The sequence below is a fragment of the Buteo buteo genome, chromosome 9 (assembly GCF_964188355.1).
Source record: "Buteo buteo chromosome 9, bButBut1.hap1.1, whole genome shotgun sequence".
Classification (NCBI taxonomy): domain Eukaryota; kingdom Metazoa; phylum Chordata; class Aves; order Accipitriformes; family Accipitridae; genus Buteo; species Buteo buteo.
This window is the reverse complement of record NC_134179.1, coordinates 25,565,796-25,580,852: the sequence shown is the minus strand read 5'-3', so window position 1 is coordinate 25,580,852 and position 15,057 is coordinate 25,565,796. Positions and strand designations below refer to the sequence as shown.

The window sequence follows — 15,057 nt, the reverse complement described above, 5'->3', positions numbered from 1 at the left end:
TTTTTACTAAGAACTTTGTGCACCAAAACTGCCCCAAAAATAAAAGCTAAAAGCTAGAAGCCAGAAGCAGACGGAACTTCATTAACTTCCACCCAGAGTTACTGAAACAATAATATTTGAGGGCTTTGAACCTGTAATAACAAAAACCCAGCCCACAGCCATGGTTGCCATGTGATCCTTTGGCAGGACACAGACCCTGAACGCAACTTTTGAGATGTTGCTGATTAAAGATCTGGAAGGTTCAGCATAGTTGTGTAAAAGTTATGTCATAGTGCTAAAGCAGGAAAGCCTTTTTAAAAAAAAATTCAGTTTAGATGATTTTCTGGTAAATAAGACCAACACTGCATGTCAGGCTTATCCTACGTAAATGCAGATCTCTTGAACTTCTCTTATAAATTAATACATTAAACTGCTTTATGCCCCCAATAGTAGTCTGTTTATTTTGTAATATTGTATTGAGGTCTTATTCTACTATTTTTGATGAGCAGCAGATTTTTGCCGAACTAGACATTTTCATTTCAATTTATAAGCAGTGGGATAAGAAGGAAGAAAAAAAGTTACTTTTCTGTCAATAATAAGTGCAAAATTTATGATTTCCTCCAGTGAGCAACCAAACACACACATGGATAACCTTTAAATAGCTACTTTACCAAAAGCAAATGCTTTTTCTTCTTAAGCTATGTATTTAAATGTTAGTTCACAAGCAATTAGGCTTAATAATTAAGTTGAAAAACCAACATGGGAGGGTGCAGCCGTGCTGGTCATCACTTGTCCACACTGATGTCATGTAGTAAAAATGAAAAGACAATCCAAGTAGGCATTTGAGGTGGATGATTCTGTTAGCATTTAAACCTGGGCACTCTGACAAGTAAAAGAGCTGTCAGGAAGGATTGCATAGCATGTAAACTGTTTGTCGCATAGACTACACTGACAAGAATTAGATGCTGTTTACAAAAAAACCCCTAATGTGTGAAATGAAAATCAAAGTTTTTTATTTGAGTCTTCACTTTGGAGTACACTTCAGCTTTCTATTCTGCTTAGCCTCATATTAATACTGTTTTGACACTTGGAAGAAAAAACCAAACTTACGAGGTCAAGAAAAAAATTGAGGGGGGAAAAGTATAGATATCTGGGTTGGTTTTCTGATAGAGATGTTGCTGGGCATCGGTTGTTCGGTGGTAATTGCATGACTCATGTTATTTCAGTAAAAATTTCACCCTCTTCTGTTACCTGCATCATTACAAGTTGCTGTTCTTTAACTGATAAGTGTCTCTTTCATTACTATCTCTCTGTTATTTAACTAAGATAACTCACAGAAAGTTCAAAGAAAAACACTGCTTTATATATACCCAGTCTTAATTCTTTTGGTCAAGCATTAGATTTCTATAGTAGAACACTGAAATCCAGGTCAGTATCAAGAGCTCGATGCTGCAGAGATTGGGATATTGCTAAAAGTGAGGGAAAGTAGTACCCTTGTTCTTAGGAGTTAATAAGGTAATCTCGGGTAACGAGGTTTAATAATCACAATATCCTCATTGGAGCAACGAAGAAAAAGTAGTTATGTGCTGTACTGTAAATAGCTAAATCACATTACTGTGCATTGTTGTGTTCTTCGCAAAGTTACAGCATGCTTCTTCAGTTCTTAGCGCTTAGCTAAAGACATGTCAGTGTCTTGGTAGGAGTCAGTATGGGAAGGTGCCAAGTGCTTGCAAACAGGAGTTGTGCTGCCTCAGAGGGCCATGGGCCAGCCTTTGGGGCCCTTAGGCAGCTGCTGCCCAGGTACCAGGCGCAGGGCAGGCTCCCCGGGCGCTGCTGACAGCTCCCCGGGGCCAAGCGGTGTCCCAGTGCCACCTCGTGGCCGTTGGCAGTGGAATTGAGGAGAGCGGTACTGTGGTGGGTTGACTGTGGCTGGCAGGTACAGGAAAGCCCCGACCCAGTGGCTCATTCACTCTTTGCAGCAGGATGAGGGAGAGAATCGGAAGGGCAAAAAGTGAGAAGACTTGTGGATCAAGGTAAAGACTGTTTAGTAAGTGAAGGGCGGGGGGGGGAAACAACAACAAACGTCACAACTGATGCAAAAGCAATCACTCATCACTAGTAGACTAATGCCCGGCCTGTCCCTGAGCAAAAGCTTCTTTAGAAAAACTAACCCCCTAGTTTTATTGGTGAGCGTGATATTATGTGGAAGGGAATATCTCTTAGGTCCGTTCTAGTCAGCTGTGCCAGCCACGTCCCTTCCAGGCTTTAGTCCACCCCCCAGCCTGCTCACTGGTGGGGCAGCGTAAGAAACAGAGAAGGCCTTGACACTGTGTAAGCTCTGCTCAGCAATAGCTAAAACACGGGTGTGTTATCAAGGCTGTTTTAGTCACCAGTCTGAAACATAGCACCAGATGGGCTGCTGTGAAGAAAATTAACTCCATTCCAGCCAAACCCAGTACAGGTACCTATATAAATTACTGTATTACTGAATGCTGTTGCTTTGGGGCAGTGAAAATAATTATTAGTAACATTTATTAACTTTTACACATCTTCTGAAGGCATCATTTGTGTAACTTCAGTCATTTTTTGCAGAGAGGTTATCACAATGTGAGAAAATTGAACTAATCCCTTTTTTAGAAAGACCTAAGAGTGAAGCATCTTCTTGACACATTTTTAGTAAGCACTAGTTGCTACTTTTTTTATAAGGCTTTGAGTAACCTCAACGTTTTCTAAATACAGTTATATTTGTTTCTTCCTACAACTTCTCAAGTCCTACAGAATCTGTTGCTTTGGGCTGCTTCTGTGCCTGGAAAACAGCACCGAGTCTGTTTTGTGCTATTGCCAGTTACTGTGGCTAGGCATTTCCTTCTAGCACTGTCACCCCACCTGCTTCTTCCCTGTCATCTGGGAGTTGAAAAAACAGTTCCCCCAAGGTAGAGACATTCTTGCAAGTGGCATGGAGCATCCATAGAGGCACCTAGGAATATGGTTTAAAGCAGTCTAAAAGCAGCCCTGTAGGCAATTAGGAGCAACCCAGTGTAAGAAACTATCTGATTGTACAAAGTAAAAAGTAGAAGGAAAGAGAAAATGGTACAGCATACAAATGAAGATCCCTGACTATTTAAGCTAAGATTAACTAACTATTTTCTGAATCAAGAAGGAGCAGCATTACATTAGTTCTTTGATATTTCCTACAATTGTACTTTAAAATAGATAAGTATTTCTCAGAGCAAGCAGTGAAAATGATGCCAAAAAACCCCCAAGATTAATTAGGTTAAATTAAAAGCCTTTCATAATATGGTCCTTGGTATTTGTCTTGCTCACATTCTTTTTAAGTTTATCTCCATACCCGTGAAGGTTAAATAAACTTCAGTATCACAATTATCAAAAATCACCTAACACAGGAACTAGAACTTGATAAAAAATACAAAATGTTGTCCAACTTGTAATAAAACAGTGAAAGTTGGCAATGTTGTTATTGTCTTCATTTAATGACAACATGAAATAGTTTTAATTGCCTGCTTTGATACAGCATCTATAAGTTCAAACACTTTATATAATGCTGACATATATTACAAAGTTGGGTGCGGGATATAATACCTGAACTGAATTCTGTGTTGCTAGGTCAATAAAGTTCTCCGAAATCATAATATCAAGCCACATTGGATGTTTGCATTGGACAGCATAATCCGAAAAGCTGTGCAGACTGCTATTACTATTCTGGTCCCAGGTGAGTAATTTCTTAATACTCAGCAAATATTCATTAGCTGATCTCTTTAAACGTTCTTTAGAGCTGTAATTATTATGCTTCACTTAAGGTTTTGAAACCAGCAGTGGCCTTTTTCCTGTTCACTTGTCTGTTTTGCAACTCAAAAACTAATCAGTGTATTGTCCGTGTTATTTTGGAAAGTACCTTTCCAAGATGTGTAATCTAAACAATTCTGCAGCACAGTGAGCAGTTTTTGAGGTGTACAGTGCTGCCTCTTGAAATTCAAAGGACAAGCCGCTTGCCAACACATGCTGATTTTGGAAGGTGTTTTACAAAGTGTAGATTAAAGACCTGCTTTTTGGAGTGCTTGAAAGTTTCTCTGGCTCCTGGTCAGAAGCTGTCTAAAGCAAAAAGAAAAAAAAAAATCTGCAGTGTCTGCAGTTTGAATATTGTATTTTAAATGTTGTGGAAGTAGAATGCATGGCTTAGCTGAGGGAAGGAGTCTGTGTAGGAGAAACTGTAGCCAATTCTGTTATTACTCTATGTATTTCCAGAGTTAGTTTCTCTGCTGCTTCTTAACTTTTAAGCTTGTGATTCCCCTATTCTCTACACTGGAATTAATGGTGAAATTTTCAAATATATGATTTAATGCTTTAAGTCTGAAGTCAGAATACTTACGTTCCTGTTTTCTGTGGTGGGTTAAGTCTTAAATTATTAACAAGGAGATCTGAAAATTCCAACAGTTACAGCTCTTCCTGTTCTCCTTGGTATTTTCCATATCCCCAGCACAACCAGCAAGGCATAAATAAGGTTTCTGTGTTACTTTCGAGTCCTAAGGAAAATCTGTCTTTTGATTAGAATCGAACACCTTTAACAGGCATATACTTTATTGCTGTATAATAGGAGTACTGTAGAATTCCTCCTTAATAGTCTCTTCTTCCCCATACAGCTCAGTATCAGCATCAATTGTACATGGTCAAGCCTAAACAAAAGCCTCTGTGCCCTAGTAGCTTTTGGGCACTGATCATCTGCCTCTTCCCTAATTGCCTTACCCTACTTCTGATTGCTTCCCCTTGCCTTTCTCTGACTTCCCCCCCCCCCCCCCCCCCGCCCTCCCCAGCCCTGAATGATGTGAAGATTTATCTCTGGCCTTAACACTTTTTAAAGTTATGGGATGTTTTAGGAATGGTACAAAGCAGATGATGTATAGTTACACTGCCTAGTGGTGAACAACAGCAAAATGAACTTCTGTTCTTATTAGCATGGTGCAGAAGTTCAAAGCAAATTCAGACTTATTTGCCTAGCAATATTTGGGCAACTGCTATATAATAAATCTGCTTTCTTGAATTTAGAGGAAGCACAGCTCTGTTGGTCTTAGTATGTTCAGCCTTGAAAAAGGTATGTATTTCTCTTGAAATGAAGAGACGTAATGGATCAAGGAACAAATCTCCCTTTTGTAAAGAAGGGACTTGTTAGTTCTTCAGCAGAAAGGACAAAAACATACAAAACCCAAGTGTGATTCAGAAAAAAAGATGTTTTGATGAGGAGACTAAAGGGAGTGTTCAGCAGTAAGAAGCCACAATTGAAGGAAGGAAGGAAGGAAAATTTATATTAAATGGTTAGAATTAACAAACAGATGTTGTTGCACTAATAGGTTGTGTAGGAGTATATGATCTTGGGTACATATCTTGCATACCTGGCAAGCTCTGGTAGGTAGTTTAAACAGGGAATGACAGAAACCAGAGTACACGTATAGCTTTGTGTCTGCAATTTTGTGGATGTACATCATTACAAAATAGGCAGCCTTCTCTCTGATAAGAAGGGAAGTGTGCTACTTTTAATTGTCAGGAGAGGGGTTTGTTTGTTATTTCCTCCCTATATCTTTGGACACAATTTTTTAGTAAACACGGTATTCTTATAATGAGAGAATGCTTAATGTGCCAGAATAGCAACAACAAAAATAGCTGGATATAAAAGAAATAATGGTTATTTGTTTAATAAAACATTTCAGGTCAGACACATAAGAAACTACAAACCATTGAGAATGGAATTAAGCAAAAGAAAGTATTTCTGCTGCATGTAGTACTTCAGCACAATTTGACATGAAATGCTAGCCAAATCTGGAATCCTATTCATCCAGATTTTTGGGTTTTAGAGCTTTTGAACATTCAATAGGCTGAATAATAATTAGCATAAATGAAGATGCTGTTATGGTCTGAGTGTTCTTAAACCGCTAGATATCATTTGTTCTCCTGCTACAGAAATTTCAGGTCTGGTTTAACCAAAGCTGTAGGATGATCTGTAAATAGTCACTTAGGTCTGCTTTCATTTTAGTGTTTAACTAATTTTTAACATCTTTAATGTTTTTTTCTTTTGCTTACATTTTAATGTTACTGATAGAATTGAGGCCACATTTTAGTCTTGCATCTGAAAGTGATACAGCAGATCAGGACGATATAGAAGTTGAAGAAGATCAAGATGAACAGCCTCAGAATCAAACTATCCAACAGCCTTGCATTGTCATGGAAGATGCAGTAGCTACCTCAGGTGTAAGCACACTCAGCTCTACAGTATCTCATGACTCCCAGGCTGCTCACAGATCACTGAGTGTCCAGCTGGGGCGGCTAAAACTAGAGACAAACAGGTAAGTCTGGACATCAGGAGACACTAGCCTACTTGTGACCGTATGTATTGTTTTGCTTTTAAAATACATGTGCTAGAATACTAGTGACAGTATCAAAATTCTGTAGTACTGCAAGCTGTTCATTTAAATGATGGTCATTGTTTAGCTGTGACTGATCACTTTTATTAGTTTTATTCATTTCAAAACAATAGTGATGCAAGTTAAGGTCAGTCTTGTGTTCAGATGCCCTTTCAAGGAAGGTCTGAAAAAATTGAGCTTTTTGCCAAGCTTCTGCTTTTTCTCTCCTTCATATGCTGTGTATGGCTGGTGAATGCTGTTATGTTTTGTTTCCATTAAGGCAGAACTTACTGTTCTTTTCTATAGTGTTTCTTGGGGAATGAACTCAAGGTAGTTGACAGCCACATGTGAACTCTACAAGGAAACTGCTTCAGACTTGTTTTGTGCACAGAATTCACTGCAGCAGAATCTGTGCTTACCAGCATGCACTACCTTTTAATTAAATAAATTGTGTTCATCAGAGAAAGATGGGAAAAATAGGTGTGTTTAAAAGAAGAAATAAGCCAGAGATTTGGATATTGGATTTTTTTTCAGAAATATACATATTCTACTTTAAACCTGAGAAGTGGTTCTTTTGCGTTTTTTGTTTGTTTAAGAAATGTCAGAGACAAATCTGTCTCCATTATTTTATCCAAATAATCTTCTATATATTTTGTTTTCTTTTCATTAAAATATACCAGATAATCTGTTTAAAGTAGATATTTTAGCTTTTGCAGCATCTGATTTATGACATTGGATTTCCTACTGACCTCAGTAAATTTTGAACATAAGTTTGAAAGAAGGAGAACGTCTTCAGTAAGACAACTGTTATGCTGCTAGAACATTCTTTGTAGTTATTGTTCTAATTTAAATTAAAATGTTAAATTGCACTTTACTTTTAAATGTGTCCAAGAATTTTGCCATAGAGTAATTCATTAGACTGTACTGTTCTTAATAAAGTACCAGTATTTTTGAGTTCTTATGTTACAATTTATTTTTTGCTTGTGATGACCACTGAGAAATATTTTGACTGCCTTATCATACACTTAAATAAATACATAAATAATTTAGATTGGCTCACTTTACTTCCCAAAAGCTCACTTTACTTCCTACGACGGGGAGTAGCATCAGAAGCAATCAATTTGTACACATACTGTTTTCTAGCACTTTACTTTTGTAAATTTCTCAAATGCAAAGCCTTTGGCCAAATAATCACATCCTGTCATTCATGCAGAAATTTTGAGGTAAATAATAAGGACAGTTGTTTAAGTATTAATTAAGGCTTTATTGGCATAAGCAGCAAGCAGTTATCAAGAGAAAATAGTTGATTATTTTATTGGCCCTGAAGGCCTTTTTCAACCGGAACGGTTAGAGGAGGAATAAATTAACTGAAAAGTGACTGCACACCTGTCTGGACAGAATATATATCTGCACCGAGATTAACCAAGCTGTGGGGGTGTGTAGAGGCACAAAGCAGCTCTGTTCACATGCAGGGTGGACTTGTTAAGAATTGTTAGCTTAGGTGTGGAAGCACTCAAATGCAGCTATGCTGCTGGTAGGCCTGCATGCAATCTAAAGTAGGGCTAGGTTGTTTTTACAAAGCAATCGTATGGGATGCAGTTTACTTCTGTGCAAAGACACGTAAGATGCTTCTGTGGCACATTCTCTAGTTGAATTCGAGAATGTCCCTATCTTTCTGTGTCCCAGAAAAACGTTGCAGTGCTCAGCTGGTATAAATAAATAAATCAATAAAATAAAAAAAAAAAAAAAAGAAAAAAGGAAACAAAATCATACTAAAATGGAACATTTATTGCATAGTTGTCAGGCTGACAAGGGCTTCAAGAAAGGGATGAAGGTGCTGCAGTTCTTTCAAGGCAGAACTTCCTAAGACTCAGAAGTCAGTGATAAGTTTCTAAGTGTGTTTTCCATGTCCAATTTTTTTCTGACCAAGTTCCTGAATACATGCTGTTCACAAGTCCTCCTTTTTACTAAAACACTTTTCTAAAATAACAAATTTGCAGCGGTTTCACATACTAATTTTCCATTGTATTCTGATTATTTTCCTTTGATCAGTTTGAAAGGTGCTGACCACTGAATCTCTCTGGGTTTCTCTCTGTGTTTGTGTTATGAAGGAAGTCAAACATAGGTTCCAATTTGCTTCTGCTTGACATTCTCAAAAGTAATTGCTTAGGAGAGGACACAAGGTATTTTGCCTCCTCTTTTCTCACTCTTCATATAGCATAGAAGGGTAGGCACAAAGTGCCTAGTATGTAAGGAAGGGACAGCCCTTGTGAGGATGAGAATGTATTTTTCCCCATTTAAGAAATGCAACCATAAGTTTTCACCACATTTTCATCACAGCTCCACCCTTGCCATACCTTTGAAAATGTCTGCTGGAGAGATGTGAAGGGGCTTTTTTCCTTACAAAGGATTATGTCACAAAGTTTAGCCCTTGGTTTATGAAATGCTTTGATATTTGTTCTTCTTTGTTACACAGTTTTTTTTAAAACAGAATTTTGGCTGTAGAAATTTCACTGAAATTCTGTACCATACCACCTGTTCAGTAGGTGTATGTGTATATGGAGGCTGGTGTGTTTGGGGCTTTTTTTTTTTTTTTTAAGAGCTATAGCTTGTAAACATTCACTGGTTCCTAATGTTGATATAGGTCATAATAAATCTATACTGAGAGGATATTCCTATGAAAGCTGAAGGCAGCTATCCTTGTCTCTGTCAAGAAAGTTCCAGTTTAAGTGTGCTAAGATCTTTGCTGTCCTGAAAATTTGAAACTACTTAAGGAAATGTGTGCTTCCTTCCTGTTCCTTCACAGGTTATTGGAGGAGTTAGTTCAAAAGGAGAGAGAATTTCAAGTCCTCTTACATCAAGCTATAGAAGAAAAAGATCAAGAGATCAGAAACCTACGGCTTAGGTCACAGCCAATAAGTAAGTGAGAATAATTTTCAAGGAAAAGTTTTATACTGGCTACAGATGAAGACAGTGGCAGCTAAACTTCTGTTCTTTTTATTGAGCCAGTCTCAGCAAAGGAGCTTTATTATGCTGCTTCTGGTAGGGTTTGCTTTGAAGTAAGAATGTATGTTGTGGAGACAAATTACTGAATTTCTTAATCACAGTACAAGCAATGGTATGATTTAAATATTTTTGATTGTGATTATATGGAAGAGTACAAGGCTCATATCCTACAGAATAAATATTATTTCTAAAGAGGATAATCTAGTATGTTTAGGTATGTGTTCCCTGAATTATGGACTGTTCCAGTTGTTACCCTGAAAGTTCAAGAGGATCTAATTGGTGAGAAGTAAATACAACTTAAAGCTTACTGAGGGAAGGTGAGTTTGATACGTATCTGCCCTGAAGAAGATGGAAGTGTTAATGCAGTTTGATGTTTCCATGTTATGTGCTTCAAAGAAGTGTTGCTTTCCAAATGCAGCTGATTCTCAGTCTAAGGCATTGCCTACGCACCAATGGTATGAGTTATGCTGAACAGTTTAAATTGATGCAACCATGTCAGTGTAGAAACAGTTACAGTGAAATTGATGTGCCTCCTACTAGTAAAGTCATTTTCCAAAGAGGACAGAAAATGTATCTGTATCAGTGTTCACACTATTTTAACTGTACCCCTAACCAAGTAGAGTAATTGGTGTATAACTGTCTATAAACTGTAATTGTGTGCTTTGGGAATTGACACTTTATTTATGGGGATACTGGCATTCTAAGGTTGAAGGGAAGGTTCAATGAAGAAAGTTCTTCAGCATTCAAAAATAACAAGAGGTTGCTTTGGCAACACAAAACCTTTTCTCAAAAATGCTTGTTCTAGATATTCCTGGATTGTCTGTCTGTCATCGTCATTCCACTGGCACAGGAACTGAAGATCCTGATCTGGTAAACTGGCTGAGCGTTCAAGGAGCTGATGAGGCCACAATAAACAAGGTAGCAATGATTCACTCTTTGATACAGTTGCAGTACTGGTTTTGTGACTCAATGCAAGAAGATACTAAAGCTTTTTAATTACTTTAGCGCATTTTAAGACATAAATTTGTTTTCAGAAGATAGGAAAAAGCCATGAATATGAAGGCCTTCACACAAATACAGTATTGTTAATAATTCCTGTATCTGATTAGGAATAAGGGAATAAAATGTCCTGGTAAATAGACAGTATTGCTTTGGTTCATATTTTTTCAGTGTCTTTACACATTGCAGCAGTTCCTGCCAATTATACCCTGGATGCAGGGTACATGTTCACCCTTAGCTAGCTATGTTGAAGTGAAATCTCCTGAAGTAGATTAGTCTGCTCTGCAGCAAATTATATAATTTTAGAGGTGTTGAGCATCTCAGAATTTCAGCTGACTTACGAAAACCTGCACGTAGTTATCACTCCTACAGATCACATCAACGGTTCCTCAAAAGTAAAAAAAAAAAATTAAGTAGTTTCACTGTACTTCTAGAAACAATGTGGATTAATCTGTTACATGTATCATGTTTTGGCCCAATTTTAGGTTTCTTCTAAACCTGTATTTTTAAGGGCACATGGTATATAAAGCTTAGAAAGTTAGATTATATTTCTAACAAAACGTTCATTTTAACTTCTTTTTGTAGTTCTTGGCTGAAGACTATACATTAATGGATGTTCTCTGCTATGTTACACGAGATGATCTGAAATGTTTGAGACTAAGGTAATGCTGCTTCACAGTTACACTAACTGTGCTGAGCAGGAGTTGTGTTTTGTTACAAGAGAACTAAGTCTCAATTTATTGGATTGTGCAGTGTTAATTTAAAATAAGTAACACTTTCCAGTATGTCTTTGTATACTGATGCATTCCTGATAAACAGCTGATACTGTTTAAATTATTTTAAAATAAGCTTTTCTATTAAAGGCAAGCAAAAGGAAAATTTTAAAGTAAATGTTTTACCTTATACCTGGAGACACTGGATATCACATTAGAGTCTTGCTTTTATTTAAAGAAATAGAGATAGCAAAACTTCCTGTAGTTTATCTTCATCATCAAACTTTGAAAATAATACTCATGGACTGCAACTAACTCTGGATTTCACCTAATCATGCCAGGTGTGTGGGCCACTGCAGAACCATGTTTAAGTAGAAACAGTAGAAGTTACCAAACACTGTATGTGTGCCCAGTCAGTTTAAAAATAAATAACTAAATAAAAATTTAAAAAAAAAAAAAAAAGCAGGTGTTAAGATTTTTTTTCGTAATCTACACTTTCATAATGTTGACAGCCTGCTATGGGTTATGCAGGTCCTTTGGACCAGAAGTCTGAATTCCAAACAGCAGGCATCTGAAAAGTGGAAAGATTGCCCAGTACTGTAATCAGAAGAGGACTCTGTTCTCTATTTGAGTATTGCATGCATGTTGAATTTCACCTTTGATCAGCCTTCCCACTGAATTTCACTGGTCAAAACCAGAGCAAGGAAATAAGAATGCACCTAAATTGGAATGCTTTCAGGCTAGAGAGTATCTTTGTACCTGAGCATCTTTATGATTTTTCTTTACAGAGGAGGAATGCTATGCACGCTGTGGAAGGCCATCACTGACTTTCGAGAGAAACATACCTGACACTGAAATTTTTTGTCGCTTCTCTGCAGAGAGGAAAAGATTTCCTTTCAGCACAGAGCAGGTGTGCTGTCAGAAGGACTGTTGCACTTTAATCCAGTATTTGTTTACCAATGTTAAAAACACTGCAGCTTCCTGACTGCTTTTAATCCTGTAATCCATAAGGAATCTGTAAACAACCTGCAACATTATTTTACTTTGTTTTTACATGGAAGTTTTTCAAAAATTAAAAAAAAAAACAACAAACCCCACACACACACACAAAAAAAACCCCCATTATAAGCTCATGAAATATTGTAGTTAAAGTAACCAGATGTTAATTTCATGAAAAACTGATGTAAGATTTCATGTGACTGTACATCACTGGAAGAAAACCCAAATGTGACAACAACTTCTCATGTTTCTTTTTATTTGTAATATATCTCAATAATCTGTAGTAGAACTTCATAATTTCAATCATAATTAGATATTTTTCTGTTAGTGTGCAAGATCTAAAGGTAATTGTTTTTACCTACTGCCCTACATAGTTTAATATTGTTTATTTTTGGTAATTTAAGTTCTATGGTGCATTTGTTTTAGAGTTGTTCACGTACTACTGAACTGTACCAGTTGCATACACCTGAACCACAGTAATGTTAGCTTGTTCTAAAGCTATCTCTGACATACACAGTTGAAAATAAAAAGAACCTAAGACTGACTTTTTCCTATATTTGTAGACTTTTAAAATAATAAAGGTGTAGAACTGGAAAATATTGGAATAAAAAAGAAGAAAAAAGTCATACTGAGTATTAAGGGAACGTTTCTGACACATTAAAGTTACTGTGATTTGAGTTTGATAATCATAGCATTGAATATTTTCTCAGTTTTCCTGTTCAGTCTAATTCCCATGCTGACAAGCCAGGGCCAAACAAAATTCTTCTCTGGGCACTCGACTTGACTTGAGAAATGAATGTCCTGCCTCCATCTACTGGATAGTCTGAATTGTGGCCTGTTGTTTTCTTCTGCTTTTGTTTATGCACAATGTCTTTTCTCACATAGAATGAAAAAGGATAGTGGATCTTCCTTGTTTATCCATTGTCATTGTCACTCCAGCATTCTAGCACTGGGTATCATTAGATTCTTATTGGGCAGGTGCAAAAAATTCCATTGTGTGTAAGACTTGCCTGGACAAGAAGCTGCTTCTTTCTTTATAAGCCTTGGTAATCAGTGAACAGCTTATGCCCTGAATTTTTCAGGTCTGGCAAGTATTTTCAAAGAAAATTAAATATTTTTTCTAAACATAAACATGTTGTCCTAACATGTATGTAGTAATTTTTGCTGACTAAAACCCAATAATTATGTATAAAAACATTGGACTAAACAAAGAACAGTAGATTAAAATTATTTAATCAGATTTTTTTTACTCTGAAGATGGTTCCACTGAGGTTTGAGCACAGATGGATTGAACTCATTCCAAAACCATAACTACATTTCAGGAGAAACATAGCTACAGCTTAGCAGTTTCTACTGCTGTTACAGCAGAAAACACTACACTTTCAAGGTAGTTTTAAGCACTGGAAAGACCAGTGATGGAGGTTGACTTGCAAAACCCAAAGCAACTAAAAAACTCTATATGTGGAGAAGTGACCCTAGGACAATTAACTCCCCTAATTTGATTTTTGTGTGAAACGTGATCCTATATCACACTGTGACTACAGTCTGAAAACCTCTGATTTCGTGACGCATCAATAGGGCAAAGTGTAATTGCATTGCTTCATTTGTGTGTTGGCACTTTGAAAGCATGCAGTCTGTTCTCTGTGACTCGAGGTGCTCAGTAATGCCAGCTCTATGTGTAAGAGAAGGGAGTGTGATCAAGGAATCAGTTTACTGTCTCCACACAACCTAGCCTGGCACCAGCTGGGAATTACTTCCTATAGTTCACTGCTAGCCTCGCCAGACCCAAGGTGGCTTCTGCAGAGCTGCTCAGCAATCAGTTCTGTATTCTCCACTACAGGACTCTATCAAGTCTGATGCATGTCTAGGCTGGGCCATGTACACTTATGCTACTTGAGAGATCATGAACTGGTCTGAATGTGGTTCCCTGAACAGTGCAGCTTATCTACCTATGTACTAGATCTGTGCACAGGAGCTCATGTAATATTCCCACTTCAGGCTACTTCATAGAGGTTGTGCCAGACACATTACTTTTTATATCCTCGGACAGAATGTGAAGAAACATTTTGGGACAGAGTCCATCAGACAGGTCAGTCTGGGACTCCTCAGCCTAGCTCTCTGAATATGCTGGTAGATGCCTACGTGGACCACAAGTGAAGGATTTGAGATTATGTTGTAAGGACGCATTATGTTTTAGTGCAGAATTTTGCTGAGGGCAACCTTTTGATTATAGGGCATATCACTCCCTTTGAACTTGGATAGTGTTTTGGTCCTTGACTAGTGCTGTTGTAATTCCAGGGCTCAGCTTGACTGAGACACACCTTTCCACCTCCATTAAGAGAGCCAGACAGAGTGCAGAAGTGAAAACTTGACCAAGGCAGTGCTGATTTTGGAGTCTCTTGTACCTTTCAGCGTAAAGCCCAGTCTGTTTTATCACACACTCCTGCCCACACACTACAGGGCATGTTTATCACCCAAGCCCCAGCTCCTTCTGTTTTAGAGCACAAATGGCTCCTGGTGCAATAAAAAGTTCACCTTCCCTTCCCTTAGAGGACCTCGTGCCCTGAACTCAGCTCTTTGCGAAAGGAGGATGTTCTGCACAGTGGCAGAAACTTGTTTTGTCCAGCGCGCCAGACCGAGGGAGCTGCACCTCTCCATCTGCTTGCCTGCATGCATGCCACAGCTGCGTACCATGAGTTCCCCAGTTCATTCACCTCTCTTCAACTGTAGTTCTGTTGATTGGCACGACCTGCAAGCAGATGCAAAATGAATCGATGTTTTAATCTAGCCCTAGAATGCTTTTAAGGAAAAACACTCTTATGACCCTGGAAGGCAGCTTAGGGCAAGTTGAGGTGACCTCACGGGAAAGGTAACGAGACCATGACCTTTACAGAAAGGACTGATGTGTTGACAGCTCTTCACAGGGCCATTTTTTGGAAGCCAGGCCTTGC

At 37.9% G+C, this 15,057-nt stretch overlaps 1 protein-coding gene across 2 annotated transcripts in view; it reads left to right on the top strand.

The window, feature by feature from the left end:
* The window catches only part of MAP3K5 (mitogen-activated protein kinase kinase kinase 5), a 107,641-nt gene extending 94,991 nt beyond the window's left edge, over positions 1-12,650 (top strand). For both annotated transcript variants that reach the window (XM_075035798.1, XM_075035799.1), the window contains 6 exons: positions 3,604-3,709; positions 6,089-6,332; positions 9,196-9,308; positions 10,201-10,313; positions 10,980-11,056; positions 11,896-12,650. In XM_075035798.1, coding sequence (XP_074891899.1) covers positions 3,604-3,709; positions 6,089-6,332; positions 9,196-9,308; positions 10,201-10,313; positions 10,980-11,056; positions 11,896-11,956 — 714 coding nt within the window. In that variant the 3' untranslated portion in view covers positions 11,957-12,650. The remainder of the gene's footprint in view (positions 1-3,603; positions 3,710-6,088; positions 6,333-9,195; positions 9,309-10,200; positions 10,314-10,979; positions 11,057-11,895) is intronic.
* Positions 12,651-15,057: the final 2,407 nt, after the last annotated feature.